This window comes from Poecilia latipinna, unplaced genomic scaffold (assembly GCF_001443285.1).
Source record: "Poecilia latipinna isolate Pla-1442-1.1 unplaced genomic scaffold, P_latipinna-1.0 Scaffold439, whole genome shotgun sequence".
Classification (NCBI taxonomy): domain Eukaryota; kingdom Metazoa; phylum Chordata; class Actinopteri; order Cyprinodontiformes; family Poeciliidae; genus Poecilia; species Poecilia latipinna.
The window spans coordinates 237,321-261,711 of record NW_015113055.1 but is presented as its reverse complement, the minus strand read 5'-3'; the positions used below and the strand labels follow the sequence as shown (position 1 = coordinate 261,711).

At 39.5% G+C, this 24,391-nt stretch overlaps 1 protein-coding gene and 1 long non-coding RNA gene across 4 annotated transcripts in view; both read left to right on the top strand.

Moving 5' to 3' along the window:
• osbpl9 (oxysterol binding protein-like 9) overlaps nt 1–19,422 on the top strand; it is a 61,131-nt gene extending 41,709 nt beyond the window's left edge. For 2 of the 3 annotated variants that reach the window (XM_015038374.1, XM_015038375.1), the window contains 20 exons: nt 3,678–3,773; nt 4,291–4,338; nt 6,058–6,087; nt 6,195–6,245; nt 6,685–6,723; nt 10,836–10,926; nt 11,343–11,447; nt 12,469–12,628; nt 12,855–12,967; nt 13,786–13,904; nt 13,997–14,082; nt 14,175–14,355; nt 14,542–14,626; nt 14,780–14,890; nt 14,975–15,038; nt 15,112–15,252; nt 15,354–15,432; nt 16,472–16,563; nt 16,648–16,783; nt 17,627–19,422. In XM_015038374.1, the coding sequence (XP_014893860.1) occupies nt 3,678–3,773; nt 4,291–4,338; nt 6,058–6,087; nt 6,195–6,245; nt 6,685–6,723; nt 10,836–10,926; nt 11,343–11,447; nt 12,469–12,628; nt 12,855–12,967; nt 13,786–13,904; nt 13,997–14,082; nt 14,175–14,355; nt 14,542–14,626; nt 14,780–14,890; nt 14,975–15,038; nt 15,112–15,252; nt 15,354–15,432; nt 16,472–16,563; nt 16,648–16,783; nt 17,627–17,701 (1,902 nt within the window). In that variant the 3' untranslated portion in view covers nt 17,702–19,422. Of the gene's footprint in view, nt 1–655; nt 1,421–3,677; nt 3,774–4,290; nt 4,339–6,057; nt 6,088–6,194; nt 6,246–6,684; nt 6,724–10,835; nt 10,927–11,342; nt 11,448–12,468; nt 12,629–12,854; nt 12,968–13,785; nt 13,905–13,996; nt 14,083–14,174; nt 14,356–14,541; nt 14,627–14,779; nt 14,891–14,974; nt 15,039–15,111; nt 15,253–15,353; nt 15,433–16,471; nt 16,564–16,647; nt 16,784–17,626 lie in introns of those variants that run through there. The other variant, XM_015038376.1, reaches the window with a different exon arrangement.
• A 1,306-nt stretch (nt 19,423–20,728) lies between these two features.
• On the top strand, nt 20,729–24,056 carry LOC106951088 (uncharacterized). The gene is made up of 12 exons (XR_001425747.1): nt 20,729–20,785; nt 21,226–21,268; nt 21,360–21,407; nt 21,583–21,625; nt 22,399–22,430; nt 22,617–22,662; nt 22,815–22,842; nt 23,032–23,069; nt 23,247–23,295; nt 23,498–23,547; nt 23,724–23,742; nt 23,941–24,056. It is a non-coding gene; the product is annotated as an uncharacterized LOC106951088 (long non-coding RNA).
• The last annotated feature ends 335 nt before the right edge of the window (nt 24,057–24,391 follow it).

The following is a 24,391-nucleotide window of genomic DNA, read 5'->3' as shown; positions in this document are numbered from 1 at the left end:
TTAACTTAACCCAAAAATAAATTGAAAAAAATGCGGCCAATAAATTGCCCCCAAAAGCGGGTTTTTTTTTTTTTTTTTTTTTTTTTTTGTAAAGTTAATTATTAAATATGCTTTCAAAGCAGTGGGAGAGAAGCGGCACAATGTTAAACTTTGGTGCCAAACCACTTGCAAATGCAATGAGATGTCTTTACTGGGGCTGTGGGGGAAGGGATGGTTGTGATTGTAAGGATGTTTATTTTCTACATGTTGTCATTGGACCAGTCAGAGCTGCACAATCCCACTGTGTGCTTTCTGTTTCCAAAGAAATGCTTGGATGTAGTATATCGCTGGCTCTAATGTCTCAGGTGACGTGCATCCAAATTTCCACTGCTCTTTTTCGTATAATATGATCTAGTTAAATTTAGTATGGGTAAGCTCAACCTTGAACTAGTTGCTGTGAGGTTTTGAGTTTTTTTTTTTTTTAGCTGAACAGAAAGCTAAGAGGTGGTGAAAAGTCGGTTATATAGCGACATCATGAAGGAAGCTGTTAAGCACTACAGCATCTTTCTTTTAGTTTATTTAAGAGTCTGGTTTATATCTGACCTTACTCCTGCCTTGTTTTGTCTCCGCTTGTGTCTTTTTTGTTGTTGTTGTTGTTATTGGCTAGGCTGGTGTTTTATCCTGCATCTTTTACTTTCTGCTTTTAAGCTACCTCTCAGCTGTTCTCATTCAATTTAAACCCTCCATGAGTCTCCCCTCCCTCCGTCCTCTAGCTATATTCAGTTCTTCCAGCTCAATTTCTCTTCTTTTTTTTATGCTTACAATCAACCTTGTCATTTGCCCTTTCCTTTACCTCCGCTGTCTGCTACTCTCCCTTCTCCCTTCACAGCAAATCTCTCCGATGTGCTACGTGTGTTTGCTCGCTTACCGTACCCGCACACCCACAAATACACACGTATGTGCATTTACGTGAGTTGCTGTCGTAGGATCATGTGGCCAGCGCTAACCAATCCCAGATCTGGTTGCTTGATAAACAGCACATCTGCCTCTGCTGCAGCAACCAATCAGTGTTTCTCTTAGTGCTTGTGTGCTGTGTGGTTTTCCTTCTGCCTGTGAGAGAGGAAGTGTGCCCTTCCTGGCAGGGGAGGGTCTTGGATTAACTCAGCTCTGTCTGCCTCATACCAAATAGTCAGCTGATGCCTGCTGCTCAAGAGTATATCGTATCCAGACTGGCTGCACACTCTCGAAGAGAAGGAGGGTCTTTGTTTCTGTGTCTGAGAGGAGGAGGAAGACATAATGCTAACTTCACCAGAGCTCATGGTTTGTCGCTGTGGGGGGGAAAAAAGCTCATAACGGAGGAGGGGAAAAAGGCTTGTCAGGCTAAATGGCCTGAGAGATGCACAAGCTTTGATGCAGCATGTTCATTGGAGCGAGGCGCCCTGTAAGTAAGACACACACACACACACACAAACAAAAACAACACACAACTCGATCATCTGCCGCGCGCCGCTGGGACGGCAGCGTTTTAAAGTGGGTCACACAGTGTGGAAAGATAAATACATGGTGAGGAGGGGTGGGGTGGGGGGGATTGAGCTCTGGAGGCAGTTTTGTTTTCTACAGCCAGATTGGGTGGATGATTCTAAGTGTGTGTCCTTGCTCTGAAAGATTCCCTCTGTGGGACAGAGATGAGGAGTCTGGCTGGTGGGAATGAGTGGGAGCGGAGGTGCAGACGTCTGGGAATATTTCTGGGACAGTGAAGGAGTGACGTGGCTGTTTATAAACCAACCACCTGCAGCTGACTTTCTGTTCCTGAACTTATCAGCTCCGTCTGTGAAATACAACTTCCCTTCCCTTGCCCCCCCCCCGCCTGCCATCGTGCATGTTGACAAAACAAAAGATTTAGTTTGCCGCATAATAATAGTGGCCTATGTTAGTTTGCCGCGGTGTTTAACCTCAGAAGTGTCGTCTTCCTGACCTATATAGCTTTCTTTTTATGTTTACATCCGAGGTCGGCACCGTTTCCAGTCTAAAGAGACATTTTAACTTTCTAAAGAAAATACACTGTATTGAACTATGTTGTCGTTACTTTATAAAGATTCAAAAAAAAAAAAATTATAAAACTATGTATGTTTTGTTGTTCCATAGATTTCAAGGCACAATATTAAGAACCAGTACTGATTTTTGTTGAAAGCATTTCTTTACATTGGAGGGGTTTTTTTCTTCTTCCACAGGAATAAGTGTGCTGACATTAAAAATGTTCTAAGTTGTGTGACATGATTCTCCTGAAGTAAAAGGATGAGTTTATTTCAAGGCTTTTCTCACATCTTTGCCAGGGGTGCCAACAGATTTGTCCATGTAGTGTCTGTATTAGTGCAAGTTGTGTTCATGGCTTTATTTAGATTTTATATCAACACACTTAGAATCACCATTTTGTAATTCATTCTCGGTCACTTTAGTTCACTGTCTGCACTTGTTTGATCCCTTGAGGTCATTTTTGCACGGTTATGTATTGATCCCTGCGTTGTTAGTTTCAAGTTCAGTCATCATGCATTACTGGAAGGATTTGCGTCTTGTTGCTGTCATTTTGGCCCAGGTTCTTACTTTGTAAGCAAGCTGAAATAGCAGAGCATGCACCTTTGATCCTTTCAGGAAGATTGTCATGTTAACTGCATGCTTCAGGGCTGCAGGATAGACTTTGCTCTCTGTAAAGCTAACAAGTTTAAGCCTAAGCAGTTCTCAGGCCTGGACAGATGTTAATGTTTTGCTCTGGTTTAATGGCTTTTCTTCACATTCCCATGAAATCTCAGACTGTAGGAAGAGGAGATAGCAGGAGAATGCGACGCAGCAAACCCAAGGCGATGACGGCTGCTCTCTCAATGGTTTGATAAGAGCTTGACTTCCTAAGAGGATTTATGATTCAGTTGATTCCCATTTCTCTAGAATTGTCTGCTCTTTCTTTTTTTAAACCAAACAGACTCTGACATATGCCTTATTAGTCATCACCGGGGCTGCCTCATGTACAGGGGTTATTGTTGCTGCTGCTAAATCCGGGCGTTCAGACTCTGTAGCTTTTTGCCAAGCAGATCTTCTTCCCTGTACTTTCATCGTTCGGACCTTTTCATGTCCCCAGTGCTCGGGTGAGCTTGGACGGATAGAAACTCGTGTGGTCCTCTTTGTTTTGCCTGTGGCTCGGTAATTGCCTTTTAACGGATCTTATGTAATGAAATGTTCTGTGTGCGTGCATACGTGAAGGCTAGGGGCTATTAAGGGAAACTAATTAACAAACAATAAATCTGAGTGCACCTCAGCCCATTTGTGCTCTGCGGCTCGGCTCTGCAGCTGTGTCTGTCTTGGTTTTTAGTTTTGTTGAAGCCTGACAAACGCTGGCTGTCACATATGTTGGTTATTCACGCAGGCTCGCCTTTTGACAATACTCCTGGTATTGTATTTCACGTAGTACAGTACATTGCTGGAAGATTTCCCTGCACTGTTGATGTTTCCACCGTTTTCTGCTCCCGTTTACAAAAGCCGTCTGGTCATGAGACGATGGAGTCGAGCCATTATCTCATGAAAGGACAGCTCTTGGTTATTGATCCTGGCTGCACATTTTGCTTTGAATATGCAAAACTACCAGGGCTTTTACCACAAGTCTCTTAGAGATTGCATTAATGGTTGGCTTTTTGTTTTCCTGTCTGCAGGAGGCTGAGACAGGACTCGTTCCGAGTGTGCAAGACTTCGACAAGAAGCTAGCGGAAGCTGACGCCTACCTACAGATCCTAATCGACCAGTTGAAGGTAGGACGGAGCGTCCGAGCTGGAAGGTTTTATTTTTGGCAGAGATGTGACAATCTATCTTGAACTTTATATATCAGACTGAGAAATCAATATGTCCCATTTTATAGATTTTTGATCCAGTCAGAATATCTTTGACCATCTAAAGTATCCTGAATGATCACATTGTTCCATAAGTAAAGCAAGGCCTCACTCTGTAATTTGTTCATCCCCTTTCTGAACTCGTTCTCATTTTTAAAGCAGATAATTTATAAAGCAGAGTTGTGGTAACACGATGACAAGGCAGAAAGTAGTGCAGCCGCACAGTCTCTCCCCCGCTTGTTCAGTGTTTTTATTAAGACCCTTTGTCTTTATAAAAACACTTCACGGCTCCTTTGTGTCAGTCACCACGTTATCTAAAGTCATCTGCAGGCTGCAGATACTCTGTGTGATCCTTCTGAATACTCTGTTGACTGGAAACATCTCTGCTCGTATCTCATCTGTCCCCTTTTCCACCTTTTCATCTCTTGTTCTCAAACAGCTGTTTGATGAGAAGATCAAGGACTGCAAAGAGGATGAATCGCGCAGAGTGAGTACCAGCAGTGCTCTGTCTCAGACCTCTGCTCCTCTGTTTTCTCTTTCAATAGGCCTCTGACGAATTACTAAATGCAATTTAGAGGCTGTGACACCTGTGCAGATGAGCTCTGGTCTGCTCTGTTGCAGGTTGTTTGGTAGCTTTGATTAAAAAGAAAAAATAATTTAAAAAAATGTTACATTATGACCCATTTGCACTGACAATTTGATTGTAGAATAACTTTTAACAACCAGATATTATTTGGTGAAAGATTACCTGGAAGACCTCTGATCACTGTGTTTAAACTGCAAGCATTCAGATAAATATTTAATTAGCTTATTCATGTCAAATACAGTTGACAACGTCTGACCTGCCATGTTTCATCATTTGATGCAGAAAAAGTGAAAGTCTTTGACATATTGAATAATGTAGATTGTTTTTTTGTTATTTGCTGCTGTATTTCTAGAGATAAGCAAACAGCTTAAGAGCTTTTATTTCTTTCTGATTTTTGATTCCTCAGAAAAAGCTGATAAACATGTACAAAATAAAACTTACAAGTTTTATATTTCCTTGCAGTGGAAAAATCTCATTCTAAAAATTTCCTGTAGTTTTCCAATAGTGAGCGTCACAGTGTTTTTTTTTTTTTTACTTGATATTTGTTACCTCCGTTACATCATCTTCACTATGTGTGGTGTTGAGATAAAACTAAAACTAGTTTCTCATCCAGCCTCGTCTGTGATGAGATACATACGTTCAAACATCAGTACAAATCTGTCACTAGAATGACTTTCCTGTTTCAAGAGCTGCTCTGTTTCACGTCATATTCATACATTTGGGAAACGATAAGTTGCGCAATACAAATTAAGTTTCTTTGCACTTTTTTTTTTCATTAAATAAATATGCTCAAACATTTTTTATTGTGAGATTGATGCTACTACAGTAAAATATTGCGTTACATCTTTACCAGGGATGGCTTCTAGCCTCAATAATGCAAAATTACGTACATTTGTGAAATGCAAAATTACGTTCGATCTTTGTCACTTCAAGTTCATTCAAAGAGGGAAGGAACATATTTCTTTTATTTTAAATATATAAAAAAGAGAAGAGCTGTAAATATATCAGAGGTGACAATACCACAAATAAAAATAAGCAGCAAATGAGAAGTGTTGGTCAGAGTTTTTTGTATTTCACAAAATAATAAAATATTATGATTGTGACAGTGACTGTTGTTAAGGCAGTTTTTGACCATATCTGCTTGGTGTCTGTTTAAATTTTCACTTTCATGATCTAAAATTTTAAAGTTTTGCCTTCTGACCTAAACAACATACAGATCTCAGGGCAAATGGCTGCCATCTTGTTTGGGTTTATCCTGTTTTATTACATGCTTTTTCCTAAAATGTTATGAGTTCTGGGAAATGGTGTTTAAAGTTGGGAACCGTTCTAAGGAATTTCTCTTGAAGGAACCTTTTTGATGAGATTGTGTTTTTGGTTTGGTTAAGGGTTTACCACTATTTTCCATCTGAAAGCTGTGAATAAGTGACGTCAGATCTATTTTTCTTGAAAATTATGTTGTTGAAGCAAATAAAAGAGCGGCTGCCGTTGGACATATTTAACCGTGGGATGTTTCTCCAAATGCTGCCTGATCCATTTCAGGTTGCATCTGCAGTCTTCCTTTAGAAACCTTGTAAATCTAATGGTATGCTTTCTTCTTTCTTTTTTTTTTTTTTTTGTTAGAAAATAGAAAATTTGAAGGAGACTACTTGTGTAAGTTAACTCATGCATATTTACTTTCCTGGATTTCCAAACTTCCTGTTAAGTTTGGAAGTCAGTTCCTTTCTAACGGATTCCTTTTTTTTCCCTCTCTCTTTCAGAGTATGGTAGAGTCCATCAAGCACTGTATTGTTCTGCTGCAAATTGCCAAGGTAAACCACTTGACTGCATGTCTAAACACCTCTCTCTGTGGGTTGCCATGACAGTGGTCTTTTTCGTAATCACTTTTCTTGTGAAAGCACACGGGTGTGTATGCTCTGTGTCCGGTCTGTAAGGTAGTTCCCCGCTCACAGTTGCTATCTGGGTCGGTGGATGACGAAGGGTGTGGCCCAGTGCTCGTTTCATCACATGTTCCTTTCAGCTGTCTGGAAGGAAGTGGGGGGTTTACTGGTGTTTCATGTGGTCGATAGGTGTGACGACTTGTACTTTTGGAACTTGGAATAATGGGACATCACATGAGGGGCTTAAACATGTGATAAAACGATCACTGCAAACGGCAATTTACTGAAGATAAGATTCTCAGTCAGGATGCTTTTTGACTTGAACCTTTGTACCCAAAGCAGTCTAACGCTGTCTTCTTAAAATTTTAAGGACCAAAGTAACGAACAACAACACGCAAACGGACTTATAGTAAGTTTCAACGTTTTCCTGTCCATGAAAAACAATTGAAATCAGACGAAACTTCCAACTTTCTTTTCTGACATAATCTACCCTCTCCTTTAGCGAAGCTGATAAATCAGATCTTTAGAGCATGCCATCTAATTTGGACATAAGCTCTACCTTAAGCTCTTTCCCCTCATGTCTGCCGCTGCTATCTTCTTGATTAAAACTTTCCTGTTTTAATCTGAGTTTAATTCCTTTTAGCAATGGTTGGGAACTATCCTTCATCACAGCAGAAAATATGCATGCATGTAACACTCGGTTTGTATTTTTGCACAGTATACTGTGCATTACAAAAAATTCCATAATCATTGAATTGTTTCGCTTTTTGTCACATTAAATCCTCAAACGTTTTTTTAATGTAAGTTACTGAGATTTTATATGAAAAACCGACTCCAGGTCCTGGATTTTTATTTAACTCCCTTTACTCTGATTTTGGAAATATAGCTGCGTTCAACCAAGTGTAAGTCTTGGTAGAGTTTTGTATATTATTTGCATAATTGTAAAGTGGCGCAATAGGGATCCAGTTTGGGTTTTGTAGCACGTTTCTACAACTGATCATCTGACGAGATTTGCACCTGGTGCCACTGAATTTTATTTATTGCTGTTGAAGTTTTTCCTTCAATTTCTCAATAATGAGCCACATTTGTGCTGGCTTATCATATACAATCTCAACAAAAACACATTGAAGTTTGGGGCTTAAATTTGACAGAATGTGGAAAAAGTTCCTGATTTCTATGATCCTTTTACAAAACACTGTATGTTAATGTATGTTTATGTGATGCATGCATGTTTTTTTTTGTTTTGTTTTTTTTGTCATCATACCTGATCCAAGCACATCACTTCACCCTGAAATTAAAGCCAGCATTGATTGAGCCCGCTCACGCTGCCTGCTTATTGAATTTCTGAGCACTAATAGCCAGTAAAGCCATCCAGAGAGCACTTTGCAGGCTCTGCAGGTGCACCGTGTTCACATTCTAGGCCATTCCAGGACTCGGGCATGTTTACTTACCACTATTCTCATCAGTTTTCCAAAGCAATCACTTTAGGCTTTTAGACTGATTTCTCAGTCTACACGCTCAGCTTCATGTCCAGCCTCCTGTTGGGATGAAGTAAGGTGGAGTAAAAGTATAATCTGTCACAAATAATGTTGAATTATCGGCCAGGTGCGAATGAAAATCTTGCTTACCTGACCGTACATATAGTCTATGTGGCTTACTGCTCAGCTAAAGCAGACCTCAAAGACTACAACCACCATGCTTTCAAAGGGGAACTGCGAAACGTGGATATTTTCCACTCTGGCTCACAGTTCGCTTTCTATAATACTTTTGCAAGAAGTGGAAACTTTTCTCTATTCTTAGTTAGGTATCATATCGCATGAGGTGAAGTACCGTGGAAAAGGGAGGGCAGAGAAAAGAAGAATCATCCAGTTGAAGAGACATGAAGATGAGGGGGAAGTAGAAAATCAATCTGAAAGCTCTTTGAATGCTTTGGAAAATGCTAACAGTTTATGCAGAATAGTTTAACGCACAGAAAACATCCAGTATCGTCTCCGATTTGTGAATCCCACAGAGGCTGGACTGCTCATACTGTGGGAGTCTGCTCTTATGGCAGATATAATCCCATAGTCATTAAGTAAAGTATTATGTGGTATAAATAGCACAGCCTAAGCTCCGTCTACCCCTAGATCTGCCCGTTTTATGTTTCCTAAGCTTCCTGCCTGAGATTCGTCTGCAGCTTTTTCACCACTAGAAGTATGCCACGTTGTCTGTGTTTTTTATAAAGTTTAGAAAACGATTCATGCACTGGCAGCTTGAAACACTAACAGCATGTTTGATGGTCCACGTTGTTCTTACACTGTGGGAAAGATGCTATCAATTTAAGAGATTCTTTCAACTGAAAGGAGAAACGGCAAATTGTATTTAACCGTCAACATCATTTAGTTGGTTTAACTAGAGCTGCTAGCTGCGCTACACTCGCATCAAAAATAAATTAATTACGTCGTGGTTTATTTAGCCCCAACTCTACTTGAACTGCACGTCTCCATCTGCTTTCGAGTCATCTCCCGTTTGCTGGAGCCTAAGATTGACCACCCCCATCATGGCAGACTAATATTTCTCTGTTTGGCTATAATTAGTGGCCCTTGACTTAGTTTTTTTTTTCAAAGGCATCTTGAACAGAAGCGTGCAGAGTGGCGGATGAAGCATGAACTCAAATGTGTGAAGCTCTGATCACAGTTTGAGATCCGGGAGTTTGAATTATTTTTATGTAAAAACAAACAGGCATATAATATTGAGACATCACATTATATTTTTCTCCTCCTCAGCTTCATCTGAGGGCAAACTCAGTACAGACTCGCCACATTTGCACCAGTTATTCTTTCTGTGAATTTCAACTGAAGAAAAAGCTGTTTAAATTGCTGTAGGTCAAGTTAAAGCAGTGACCTCTCGGACTGTAATGACAAGAGCCCTGAGGGTGAGCTGTCGCTGAACCATAGGTCGATATGATCCTGTTTGGATTTGGCCTTGTTCCAGTCAGTGAGGATATTGGATGCAGGAACTCTGTTAAACTAAATAGACATTGCAAAGTATTATGCATAGGTACTCCTGTAGAAGAGGCGGAAAACATCTTTAACTTAATTGACCCTAAATTACAGTAGCAAAATCTAACATTGAAACTTTTAGATGAATCCAACCTTTAATTTGAGGATGATTGCTTACTGAAGAAAATGGATGTAACAAAAATCTTTACTTAATTTATAAAAAAAAATTTTTTTAACTTGATCACTAGTTCCTAATGTCAATTACGTTTTCCCTGTGGTATAAATATGACAGTGTCTCATTGTCACTTGCCACTAGACTGGATCAGAACCCATAATTACCACACACAGTAAGCAGGATGGTAACATGTGCAAAATAAAATCCCCAAAACTCGGCCTCACCTTAAGAGTCAAACAGTTATTTGGGATTAGTAAACATTTTCTCTTCCACCATCAAAAACGTAAACGTTTGAATTTTGCCCAGTGCTTCTTGGGCTTTAAATGGAGTCGTTTAAATTACTCAGTTTGAGCTTTTCAGCTACAAAGAAAAAAATCACATCGCCCCTTCTATTAAGTAAGGTGAAGGATCTGTGTTGCTGTGGGCCTGTTTCCCTCTAAAAGGCCTTGGAAACTCTAAATGTATAGCTGTATGAAATCTTTGGAATACCAGGACACTTTAAATACCAATCTGATGAATTCTGCCATTATATGGTAATGATCCAAGATATGACCAAATCAACACAGAAGTGACACAAAATCCACCTTTCATGATCATCTCAGTCCCCAGACCTAAATCCTCTAAGACGTGAGCTCAAGAAAGGAAAGCGTCAAGTGAACTCATGACTCGGGATGATCTAGAGAGATTAGGCAAAGGGAATGGCCAAAGTCCCCCGCCTCCCCTGTGAATGCTCAATCCTTGTGAAATTTTATAGGAGACTAATGATGTAATGATTTCTGAATAAATATTCTAAATCTAAAGTTTTAATTTAGTTAGATTTGTCATTGGAAGATTGTGCTACTGCAGTAAAAGTTGCCTGCAATACATCTAACCTCTAGACATCATGGCCACACGATCTGAAACGTGTTGCTGATTTTTTACAACAGGGAAATCATGAGACGGAGTGTAAAATCTCCTTTTTTTTTAACTGGAGGCATCCTTGTTATTGTCCTGCTGGTTTCTATGTTGTCATGCATGCAGCCTGGTCGGCTTCATATTGATTGCAGTAGTTAATCCCGTCATTCTCTCCAGGACATCGGGCGAAAGGGAATCGATCTCTCCGGATTAGATAGGGTGTTTCAGTGCAGCACTCTTGATAATGCTTTGGTCTACCAATAATCTGATCTATAACCAGCTCACATGTTTTGTCCAGTCAATATTAAGACACACGTGGTAAAAAAAAAATGCCAAAGTTGTTAAGCATTTTTTTTTTAACTATAAGCAGGCAGCGTTTTGAGGTGCAGTCACTCCAGCAGGTGTGTGTTTTGACCAGTCAGGCAGGTGTTTGTGTTGCTGAACTTGGTTTTTACTCCCTTATTTTCACAGAGCACCATCAACCCAGTGGATGGGATCTACCAGCCCCCCCTGGGCCCTGTAGTCAACACCACAATGCCAACACAGACCACGCTACCTACAGGTACTCGCACACTGTCACACTCTGATAAATGGTTTATATTGCATGATCAACTCAAAGGTGATAATACTCCCCCTGTTGTTCAATTTTTAACTAATCTGCATGCAAAATACTTGCGTTTTTTTTATTTTATTTTACATCGAAATCGGTGAGATGTAAACTTTCTTGAAACTTGAGTTTGTTCCTGGCTTTATTGTACAAAATGCTCAGATGAGACAAAGTTTAACTGGAGGACTCTGACCTGACTGTTAAGAATGCTGCGAAAACAAAAAGCGCAAAATATCAGCTGCCCCAAACCGCAGCTGGCGCCTACATCTGCAGCATCTCTCATAATGAGATGCTGGTTTTAATATCATCTGGCTTCCTTCTAGGGCGTCTGTTCAAACTCGTCTGCTTTCTTTTTTGTTTTTCTGCAACAGACGCTTCTCAGGTGTGTAAATCAGACCAACGACCCTCCACGTTGCCTGTTGGTCCCGTGGTCACAGTGATGGGGAGTCTGCAGACCCCAACTCCCAACAGCACAGGTAGGTTTTCATTGTTAGCCTATTTTCACAGCAAAAGTGTACAAGTTAGTTTTTTTGTTTTTCTACATTAAAAATATAACAGAGATGGAACATTGAAAACTCTTATCCATGTTTAAAGATTTAAAAAAATGTTAAATCTCTCTAACAATGGGGGTTTTCACAGTAGTTTAAGAAAAGTAAACGGTGATGTCAACTTCTGGTTTATATCCCACCAAACTGAATTAATCATGTTTTTTATATCTTTATTAGATGATTAAATTGCTTCATTCCCTACAGGTTATTTCTTTGGTGCTACAAATCAATATTTTTAATGTGCTTTTTACTAAATCTATATATTGTCTTTGAACATTAAAAACAACCAAAGCTCATCCAGACTTTTTATTTTTCAGATGCGTCATAAGCCAATAGATAAATGCTGTTCCAAATGTAAAACTATACATTTTCAATATATAAATGATGGCTTAATGATGTAATATATAGTAAAAGTCACAAAGAACATTTTATCCCAAAAAGAAAAAGTTGCTTTAAAACATGTTGACTTTAAAGATATTGATGTAAAAGAAGCACAGCCACGTATCCCAACTCATTGGAAGAGTGTTTGTTTCTTAGAGGATCCTGCAGTGAGTTTATTTCAAAACTATTTTCATGTAATGTGATTAAATCGTTGAACAAAATGAGAAGGAAAACCACTTGAGGAGAAAAACTGTTATTATTTATTGTTGCACGCCGTCAGCGGTGAACATTAGGTAAATTAAAGGAGCCACGTCCAGAAGCAAAGTTTGCAGCCTGTGTGTCTCCTGTGCTGACGCAGCGGTGTTAAAACGCTGTGCTGTGCATTAAGGATGCTCGCTCCATGCCTGACTGTGCAGTCATTATGCTCTGCAGAGGCAGCAGAGTCACTATGTTAATGCTTCTGTGCACTGCTTGCTCATCCTCCAGTTGATTTATCCATCATAAATGGAGCCGAGCCGTCCATCATACCAACTCTGATGTCTGCTCTTGTGTTTTTGGGGTCCATCAGGGAGTGGCCCGTCCGGCCCCAGCAGCGGCGTCGCCTCTCCAGCTCACATCCCCCTGCCGTCACACTCAGTGCCAGACTTCTCCTACTCCTCCAGCGAGGATGAGTTTTACGATGCTGACGAGTATTACCAGAGCAGCACTTCACCCAAACACTGCGCAGAGTGAGTGTTTTTGTATCTTCCACCACCTACTTTGGATTTATTTTGTGCATTGAAAGCAGGATAGTCATTTCAGGTGGGGGAGTTTTGCTTGGACTCCTTAAAAGTCCCGCTGCATCACCAGCTTCAGTATTAACGGCTTCCTCTAAGATCTCCTCTGTACGTCAGCTTAATCACCTCATTCCTCCGTCTTCTTTTTTTGTCCTCTGTCTCCTCGTCTTGCCCCCAGTCCCTCAGGGCCTCCTGCTGCCTCCACCCCCGCTAACGAAGAAACCTCGTTAAAACGGCCCGCAACCACAGAGTCCTTCAACTCAAACATGTCAAACGGCACCACAGATGCAGGTAACAGACAGACAATAGTGAAAAGATATTAAAAAATAAATTCAAAATGTTCATTAAGCTTATAGCTGAAGCTCCTGTTAAGTACTGGAAAGTTGTAGCAAATGTTGTTTTCAACATGTCAAAAGTACAGGAGCCTGCTAAAATATTTTATGCTGTTTCACTTTTTTTTCCCCCTTACAACCACAAACTTCAATTCATTTAGCTACAAATTTCATATGACAGATGATCATGAATGAAGTAGTTTCTAATTATGAAAGAACAGGAAAAACACATGATCACCAATTTTTCTTTTACGTTTTTTACTAATAAAAATCAGAAGTGTGGCAGGCACATATCCCAATAGACTGCCTGTATCTTCTGAGATGTCGGCCATCTTTTGCACTTCTCCTAGCTGAAGTTTTTGCTGAATTTTAAAGTTTTTCTAGGCTTTTATTCCCAGATTGCCCCATGTTTAGCTCAGTACATCTTCTAATCAGCTCTCGCTAGTCTCCTTGCGTGGTCACTCAGTTTGTGAGGATGGACTGTTGAGCTATGAAGATTTATACAAATTCCTTCTAATTGATGATGGAATGAACTGAACTCTGGGGGAATTTTTTTTGTATCCATCTCCTGACTTTTTAATATTTTCTCTGATTGGTTGGGCTGTTCTTTTGCATCCAGTAAATACTAACTAACCAATCACTTGAGATACAGTCATACTCTGGTGAATACTTTTCATAGGCACTGTATACAAGGAGATTTGCTGAACTCATCCAATAGTAGGATAAAGGCAGATTACTGATGTTCCAGTTAACTGAGAGATCTGCTGCTGTTCTTAGACATGTTTGACAGCCATGACGACCGTGATGACGACACGGAGGGAGAGTCTGTGGAAGAGCACAAGAGTGTAATCATGCATCTGCTCTCACAAGTCCGTTTAGGCATGGACCTCACTAAAGTAAGCACCCGATATTCTGCCGCTCCACCCTGAAGTTTTGTGCTGTAATATAAATGTTAAATTTATCTCGTCCCTGTTTCACTCTGTGCCAGGTGGTCCTGCCTACTTTCATCCTAGAGAGGAGATCCTTGTTGGAGATGTATGCAGACTTTTTTGCACATCCTGATTTATTTGTAAGGTGCGTACACTGTGACGACTCTTTCTGCAGAGGATCCGTGATGCAGAACTTGTAACGGTCTTTTAACCTTATTGTTCTGCATGCCTGACTAGTATCGCCGACCAACCGGAGCCCAGGGAACGCATGGTTCAGGTGGTGAAGTGGTACCTGTCCGCTTTCCATGCAGGCAGGAACGACTCAGTGGCCAAAAAACCTTACAACCCGATCCTGGGTGAAGTCTTCTTCTGCCACTGGGATCTTCCGAATGAGAAAGAAGAAGCTTCTCCACCCACGGTGAGAAAATCCTGACTTTATTTTAGACTTTTACACGGCCTTGCAGAAATATTTAAACTTTTTCAAATTTGATCTCCAGGAATTTTAATGTCCTTATTAGGACTTTATGAAATGATCCGACACAAAGTAGCAGGTTAGCGTTTAATGTTCCTTCTGTCTGACTTGTGCTTTGTTGGACTTTTCCAGGAGTCGGTATCAGACGGTCCAGTTCCCTGGTCTTCTCCCAACAGTGTACGTTTTGTGGCGGAGCAGGTCTCTCACCACCCACCCAGTAAGTCGCCAAGCATCCTCGTCTCAGCATTCTCTGCTCAACCTTTCAGGGATTAAGATCCAGAAAACTGAGACGTTTTGCCTAAAGCAGCTTTTCATCTGGCTGGTTTTTCGTTCACGTTGCCATCATCTTGTTCTTTTATTCTCCATGTAGTTTCTGCATTTTACGCGGAGTGTTTAAGTAAGAAGATCCAGTTCAACGCTCACATCTGGACGAAGTCGAAGTTTCTCGGCATGTCTATAGGCGTCCACAACATCGGTCAAGGTGAAGGAGACTCCTCCTCAAACACAACAAGCTCGCACAGAATAATAATTATGTATTGATATTTATGTTCTGGCTGCTATCTAGGCTGTGTGTCATGTTTGGAGCATGATGAGCATTACATCCTCACCTTCCCTAATGGATATGGCAGGTATGTGCTGCACCGTGCCGTCTCTGGACGTTGGTTGCAGTGGACCTCTCTGATCATTAGACCGTCTCCGCAGGTCAATTCTGACAGTACCGTGGGTGGAGCTGGGTGGAGAGTGCAACATATCCTGCTCCAAGACGGGCTACAGTGCCACCATCATGTTCCACACCAAACCTTTCTACGGTGGGAAGAAGCACAGGGTCACGGCAGAAATTTTGTAAGATGAATGATGAAGCTTTGCAACAACTTACAAACTCAATTTTTTCCAGGTGTGTGGGGCTAGATTTTAACATTTTTCTGCATTTTATTTTCCCCCAGTGCGCCAAATGACAAGAAATCTTTCTGCTCCATTGAAGGAGAATGGAACGCAGTGATGTATTCCAAGCTGGCAACTGGAGTGAGTTGTTTCTTCTTTTTTTTTCCCCCTTTGCTCAGGAATATTATTATTGTTTTTATGATATTTGCTTACAGCAACAAATCCCCTCCGCGGTCCGGGTGGGCCGGTAAACTTGCTCAACATGATTCCTTAACAAACTCGTATAGTAAAGTTCCTGCGCAGTTTTAACCCTCCTGAATTTATTGAACTCAAATTCTTGTCAATTTGGAACAATCCCTATCTGGAAAAATTTCCTTTTTTTATTAAGTCTGGAAATAAAGGAGTAAAGAGTTTAGAAAATCTCTTTTTATGTGGACCAAAGCGAATGGTGGCATTTATTTTAAAAAAATGGAAAGTATATATTTGTACATAAACATGTAGCCATCTTTAGAAAACGACTTCTTGTATCCAGGTGAGAAATTTGACAATTTCTGACAACTTGACAAAGAAAACGAGAATTCATCACAATTGATGTTGCTGCTGATTTGTAACACTTCCACCTCAGAGGAAACCCAGGCAGCTTTGTAATTTTTACTTTTCTGAAAATAAACTGCTACAACGTCTTTCTAAAATTAAAGACTTTATATTTATAAAACTGAATGTTTAAAAAAAAAAAAAAAAAAAATCAAGGTTATTTGTTGTGTATGTTGAGATCTGAAGTTGTAATGAGCATTTATGGGGGAAAAAAAGCAAAAATTAAAGGAAACCTATAAAAATATGGAATATGATTTAAGTGTTTACCAGTTTCAGAAATATACTTTATTCCATGGTTTGTCAGCTTGATAAACACTTGAATCTCTAAAAACTACTTTCTCCGACCAGTTTGTCCGTCTTATAATGGATCCCCACATCTTTCTCTTTCTTTCTTTAGATTCCATATTTATATACTGATTAGTGTGGAACTAACCAATTGAGTAAATGTTTGCAAAAAGTGTCTCAAAAATAGGCCAGTTTCTGGCAAAAAAAAAAAAAAAAGACAAAATTGCCAACAAACAAGTATATATCCTGCCTTAACCCTCCATCACATTAAGTAACACCTAAATGTTTTCTATGATCCCAGGAGAACGTGACGTTCATAGACACTAAGAAAATGGCCATCATAAAGAAGAAAGTGAGAAAATTGGAGGACCAACTTGACTATGAGTCCCGGAGGTAAAATTGGCTGCAAATTTTAAGTGAACTTCTTAAATATCTCTATCCAGACAAGAGCATTTTTAACCCTGGTTTGTGCTCTAGGCTATGGAGAGATGTGACCCTGAACCTGAAGCTCAAAGACATCGATAGAGCAACAGAGGCCAAACATCGTCTGGAGGAGAAGCAAAGAGCCGAGGCCAGAGAGAGGAAGGAGAAGGAGCAGCAGTGGGAAACTAGGGTGAGACTTTCTGCCTTTGTTTCCGTGGCTTCTTGCCACAAATCCACAGCTTTAATTTGATTAATTTCAAACAGGACAGAGAAATTATAATATCCATCTGCTTGTTCAATATACTGGGCTAAAGAGCCGTCAAATTATATTACATAGACAAAATGGTAACAGACCTATTGATAGTAATGGAAATAATGACAATTGTAAGTAACAACCAGGCATACACAATCAGAATAATTGCCAACTTTAATTACCTTGACACTTAGCAGAAATACTGTCTGGATGTTTCACTGTCTGAACAACAGGAGGCGCTGTAACGATCATCTTTACTCCTCTGGACAGTCTTTTCCACTCGTTCTAAACAAAACGAAGCGTGAATAACTTTATCTCGTCCCTCTGCAGTTCTTTCATTGTACTTGGTAAAGAGAACTGGCTTGGTTTGACTTTAGCCTTCTGGACTCCAGGCCCGCATCCAAAAGTCCAGAGCAGACACATACACACACACACACACACACACACACACACACGCCTGTCTGCTGCCATTCCGGCCTAGCTTTGCCCTGGTGGCAACCCAGTGTCTTAGTTGAATCCATTTTATCACATAAAACCTCATTGAAATACATTGAAATGTTTGATTTGGATGTGGAAAAACTTTTAAGTTTATAAATTTTTTTCCGAGCCAGCGAATATGCCGTTTTCTCTCAAAGCGATTGGTAAAAGTAAAACTTGATGTTTTAGTTGTACATGAGATTTAAAGTGTTATAAAATGTTTCTGTTAGAGTTGCCGTTTCAAGATGACATCTTTATACAGTTGTTTAAAATGAATGATTTGCCCCCTGTCTTTTTTCCCAGCTGTTCCATGAGGACGGGGAGTGCTGGATCTACGATGAGCCGCTTTTAAAAAGATTAGCCTCTCAAAGGCACTGAGAACGCCACGCCGCTCTGATAAACACAGAAGTGCAAAAAGAAATCTGCACAGACATAAGAGTCTTCATAAGAACTCTTTTGCAAAAAAAAAAACCAACACTTCTTATTCAAGCCTTGGGATGACTGGTTGAACCTGTACACTGCTTTGCATCTGACTGTATAAAAAAATGGAAATGAATGAAAGCATCAAAGATGTAAACATGAGCTCTTCTCCTTACTTGGGCAATTTCCTCTTTGCTGGCCATTGATCCCATCCCTTCCTCCCTCTCCCCTACGTGAGACTCGGCACCGCTGAGAGGGGACGCAAGAGTCGACCATCAGCTTTAGATCCACACTCTCGATGATCCGGAGAAGCACTTGGTTTCCAATATACATGTTTTTGTGTTTCTTTATGTAAAGGGGAGCAAGAGGTTTGTGACTGATGGTGTACAATTCAAGTGAAGCTTGATTAAAAAATAACCGGCGCTCTACATCTCAGGGAATCTGACTGAGGAAAGAAAGCTGCTGCACCCTCCCAGAGTCTGACAGCCTTATAGCAGTGGAGCGGATCGATCCTAAAGCGGCGGGAGAGAACTTCTCTGCTTGCCTGCAACTAGTTCAAACTGATCTTTATATATAGATATACATATAAGGAAAATATATATTCTTTTTTTATTTCTAAATTTTTTTTTTTTTTTTTTTTTTTTCTGGCAATACTATATAACTATTGGGGATATAAACTTTGATGGCTTTCCGTCTTTAGGAGTCATTCCATTTTGCTTTTCATCGTTTTGTTTTCATTTCAGCGTGGCCAATTTAGTTTTTTTTTTTTTTTTTTTTTTTTTTTTTTTTTTTTTTTTTTGTATCTTTAGTGTTAACCAGAAGCAAAACATGAGCCATGGCATCTAAATCCACTGATTAGGAGAGGTGAGATATATATATATATATTAAAGGAATATATGCAATTCAAAGTTTCAGTGCCAGTTATGCCAAAAAAAAGAAATATAAAGTTTAAAGAAAAAGAGAGTGGAGGGACTTTGAGCTGCACAGCAGTTACCTGAAGGCATTCCTGAACAAAACTGATTGTTTACATGTTGTTCTTTCTCCATAGTGAGGATGTAAAGTCTCCCATTTGTCCTGCAGATCATCTTCTCATCTTAAAGCTCTCTCAAAGTGAGCCAGCAGAGTAGACGCATCCGACTGGTTTCTGTTGTTTTATATTTTTGTGCTTTTACATCCAGAACCACATGCTGGTCAATACTAAGCCTTTTGATCACCGACTCACTGCTGATTTTACTATTTAAAACTATAGTTTGGATCTGAACTTGGGGGGGTTTTAAAAAAATATCATCACAACATGCTGAACAATGACAAAAACAATCCCTCTTATTAGTAGTTGAAGTAGTTAATTATCAATTGAGACCAAAAAAAAAAAAAAAAACTTGAAATGATCTATAAACTTACTGCTGATCCGGAAATTTCAGTAACAACACAAATGAAAAGGCCTTTGTAATTGTCCACCTGGTCTTAAGCTCAATTTGAAGCTTTGCTTCTGTCTTTTTCTTCTCTCCATGTTTTTTGTATAAGTTGTTGAATAGAGGCCTTGCCTTTCATTTCAGTATTGCCTGATAGAAGCAATCGAAACAAATGTTTTTTTTTTTTTTATTTCCTTCTCATCATAACCATTGATTGTATCTGACTCTCCTGATTATTGAAGCATTATATTAAATCTCTGAGAGTTATTTCCTGTCAGATTTGGTCTATTTATTTTTTTAGGTCACCTTCTTTCATAACTGCTGTAAAGTTGTTTTTTAATATATGTTTAGTATTGTGGATCAAAGCTTCATAATAAGATGTACTTTCCTTCTCTTCCTTGTTGAATAAATTACAACATAGGTCAACTACGGTAATATGGCAATAATGAAAATAGGAGTAGAAATGGGAACTGTTCAGGTTGAGTGCTGTAGCTGTTGCAGTAAAACCCAAAATTATTTATGTCCTTTCCAGATTTGAAGTTGTTTTTATACCACTGGAAAGATGTTTGATAGGAAATGAGAACGGCATCCATCTAAAGGTAATGAGACCAAGCTTAAGAGGGGATCATCTTGTCTTTTTTTATGATGTCACTTGCTTTGGTCTCGGTGGCTGAAAAACACGCCCACAGCCTTATGTTCCCACCACCATGCTTGACTGCTAGGGTGCTGATCTGGGGCCTTTTGTATTTTAAATGAAGACTACCTCATTTACGATCAGACAGGTAAATCTTAGTTTTGAGTGACTAAAGACCAGAATTCATCTTCTTTGCCCAGGAAAAATCTCTCAAAGTCCAACCTGGGCTTCATGACCCTCACTCAGAAAACTGACATCTTCTGATGTCCATTGGCCTGGTTAGGGAAAATGTCTTCCTAGCCCTTAAAAGCTGCAATTTTTCTAAGGTGTTCTTGAAAACAAAGAAATATGTTTGCTTCCTTAGAAGCATCTCTGCAGCATCACAGCTCATTGAAATGGGTGAGTTATCTCCACCGGCTCTTCACAATTTACTGGTCTAATTTGAAGTGGGTCAGTATATTAATGTTGGTCTCATTGTTAATTACTGCTAATCAGTTAAAAAAAAAACTATTTAGAATATTTTAGCAGCTCTACAATAACCATGAGTGAGTAGTTTAATGCTACTCACTTATGGTGAGTAGCATTCACTCACATATATATATATATATATATATATATATATATATATATATATATATATATAATTAGTTAGAAATGAACATACAAATAATGCATAATGTATGCTTGCAGGCGGATTCATCATCAGTATGTCTTAAGCACATTATTCTAAGTATTTTTGTCACACGTCAGAGGGTCAAACATATTTTAAATATAGACTTCCTTTTAGAATAGTTATTTGTTCTTGACAGAACGTCATGAGGGATAAACTTGTGCTTCTAAAACTATTTTATACAATTGAACTTGGCAGAAATTGTAATCGAAAGGCAGCAGATGGCGCTAAATGTCTTACTACTTTTTTCCCATGAGCCTTTGCGAGATTATATATATATAAACCTCTCGCAGCGGCTTCTCCCTCCCATTTCGTCTCTGTCCGTGGTAAGGATGTTGCAGTTTAGCCGCTGCAGTTTTTATTTATTTAATTGTCTGTGTGACCACATTAATCATTTGTAGGTAGTTTTGGTGTTGTTGATGCAGCTTTAAGTTTTTTTTTTTTCTTGAAGTTTTGTTTTCGGGTGAAACTCCAGTAGGCCTCAGCCACGTGTTGGTGTTAGCATGTAGCTGACTACACCAGCCTCGCCGCACCTTAACGTAGCTGCAAATAGTCGCTGTCCCATGGATGAATGATGTAATTTCGTGTTGTTAGGGACATCTGAGTTAATGTGATGAGACACAACACTCTGACTCAATGGGACAGTTTGGCTGCAGGCCGGAGGTGTTAGCAGTGCAGCTCCTCCTGAAGACGGGGCTTTCTAAATGATGCAAAAAATACTTTTAGCTCAGTAAGATTTATTAAAGTTCTGCTTTCTTGTTTGCAGGGCGGTGTGTGGGATATGCTGAGATGGGAAGCCACGTGGCATGGTGAGAACAGTTTCCTGAAAGTTAGATTAGCACGAGTTTTCACGAAAGCTAAATTGTGTGACGGTTCTAATTGCTTATATTTTCTGCTTAGGGAAACCATGGATCATCTGACTACTGTAAATCTGCACCTTATGCATAGGTGTGTAAGTTTTCCCTCACTGAGGAGGGGTCATCCTGTGTGAAGGTCGATGATTAAGTTGTAAGAGTAGTGGGCAGAAGTGATTTCTGAGAAGTTTTAACAATGAGGCCTCATCAGTTCAGCTCTTATGTATAATCTGCTAAACTGATCAGTTCTAATGAGAAATCATCCACAGGTTATGGAGTAATTCAGGCAGCTGAAGGACCAGTAGGATGGAGGTAAGGCTCTACAGCTTTGTAACATACATTTGAAGGCAGAATAATGCATCTCTCTGGTGTTTCATGTGAATTTAAGCTGTTTTAAAATAAGCTGAATAGCAAAAAAATAAATTGCAGACTATGTAACTGAACCTTTATTATTCATGTCATTCATTCATCAAAATGCAGTGGATTGGATTAATGTACTGTACTAGTTTGGGCACTGACATCCAGTTAATCTTGGTGCTAAAGTATTATACAATGCATATTCATGTAATCCCGTGTCTCTAGCTAAATATGCTGTGAGTTTAGGCTACAAGCCAAATGAACATTGGGATAAATCTGCAGCTATGGAAGTAAAACTTGGCCATCATGAACTGGTTTATTTCAGACATTAGATTAAATGATCTACTAAAAATGAAAGAACTGCATTCAGATTTTAAAAATGTAAAAACAAAATGTATTGCTACTCACCTGGACTAAACACTGGTAGGCTAGGCTACATTTTGTAACTTTTTCCAAGAAGTCAGTTTTCTGATTAAACTGTCAACATTATTCCTAGGTCAAAATTGAGAAAATGTCAGGATCAACACCAGAGTGAAACATTAGTCTGCCTTTGATCACTGTTTCAATAGTCTTGTGCTACAATGATGACAATTATTTGCTACTCTCGACTTGATGGATGACGATACTCCAACCACCTATATTTATAATCTGAGGCACAAAGATTGTGATGCATTTTCTCGTTGAATCGGAATCCTTTTTTTTAAAAATTGCTCATCTTTATCTTTCAGCTACGCTAATCGCTTCAACGACTGAGATGCAGGTAATGACCAAACTAGGTGTACTCAATGTTTACTGGATGACTGTCTGTGATGAATTTTGTTATAAAACAATGGGAATCTCTCTGAAAAAGAGTGAAAGAGGACTTTATTCTGACACAGCTTGAGCAGAAGGATGAATATTTCTGCTTAAATCTTAGCTCTTGGTAATCGGTCCGTTTCTCCTTCAGGTGTTTGGCATCCTCATGCCCTCTGCTCCAGGATTTGAATCTGTTGGTGAGTTTTTATTAGAAATGACCTAAAGTACACACTTTACCTGATGCAGTGATGATGAACAATCTTTCGCTCCTATCTGATGCACCGGCTTCCCTACCCTCGGTTACATTAGCTCAGTGACCTTTTTACTAACATTTCTTTTTGTTTTTCAGGAACCAGCGTCTGCAGCAGCTGATCAAGGTGAGCTTTATAGTGAAGATGCATCTTCCAGTAACATTCGATACAATGATGACTGCATAGTTCAGCTGATAATCCTATGAAGACCTCATATCGTCTTTCACCCCTAACTGACGTATCAAACACAAATATCTGAATGTCCAGGTTGATTAAAGTCGAAGCTGATCAGTTTTATCTCCTGCTTTCTGATAGGAATGGATGTCATCATGCGACTCCCTGCTGCTTCGCTGGTAAGATTTTTATCTGCTGCAGGTTGAAGCTAAAGGAAGTTCAGGTGTGATGAGTTTGAATCAGGTCGCTGATCCTGTTGAGGAAATAAGTAACTCTCTGATCTGATGTTGGTATTTATTTGATGATTGCACAGTGCTGGTTGTGTCATTTAAAGACATTTATTTTTCCGTTTCCAGAGCCTCTGAGGGGAGTGGCAGCTCATATTGGAGGAAGCTGAACTGAAAGGTGAGTAAAAATGACGTCTTGAGCACCTGGTTGAGGAGAAGCCACACCTCTACCTGGGATCGATCATAATCTGACCTGTGATGACAAAATGAAGACTGATTAACCATGACGTGTTATATTAGCTCTAGCTGATGTGGTCGGTTCAGTGGTAGTCCTGTTCCTTCCTGGATTGTTTATCTGACTAATGCTCTTGTCTCTTCAGGTCAACAATGCTTCTGGACTGCAGCGTGAAAGCAGACACTTTAAACTAAGGTAAGGAAAGAGTCACTGTTGTGAAACATTAAATGTGGGTTCGGTGATGTCCAAACAAATGTCTGACCTGAACTGTAATGTCGACAAATGCAAAATATTACTGAGCGACCCAGTGAATGGAAACATTTTAAAACCGGTTGCTGACCTGTAATAAGGTTCTCATTCATTCTTTACAGGAGATGAACTCAAGCAACGGTAAGGATTTCATCTTATTAACACATTTTAGGAGTTTCTATAAGCTGGCCATTTAACCAGTGATGAAAAGATTCTGCCAAATGAAGATTATATTGATTATAACCCTTACCGTTCCATTATTTCTGAGGTTTTGTGGTCAGCTTGAGACCTACATGTCCATTAGAAGAAACTTTGGTCTGACGAGCCGCTTTCTTGCAGGCGCCGACACGAAGATGATGGGAACCTTATCCTCGATTTACTGAACTGATGCTGTGATCAGGATGGTCTGAGCTTCTGGAGTTTGTAATTTAATAAATATTTGAAATTAATCCACACTGTTGTCTCGTAATTGATAACAAATGTTTAACAAAGTTGTACTGAATTTATTTTTGATGGCACAGAGGTGAAACATTAACATTAAGGAAAATGGAGTCGATGCTAAAGAGCAAATGGATGTTTCCCATTGGGGTTAAAAGAAAACAAAACGATGCTGAACACGGTAAAACGCACTATTAAATGGGAGTCGTATGCGGTTCAAGGTCTGGAAGCATTTCCATGACTTGAACTAGTTTTAAGTTTACATGATGTCTAATTTTAATGAGGTTCCCTGTTTCTTTTATTCCTTTGAATCATCACAAAAGTTTTTTTTATTTTTTTTACTACTTCAGAT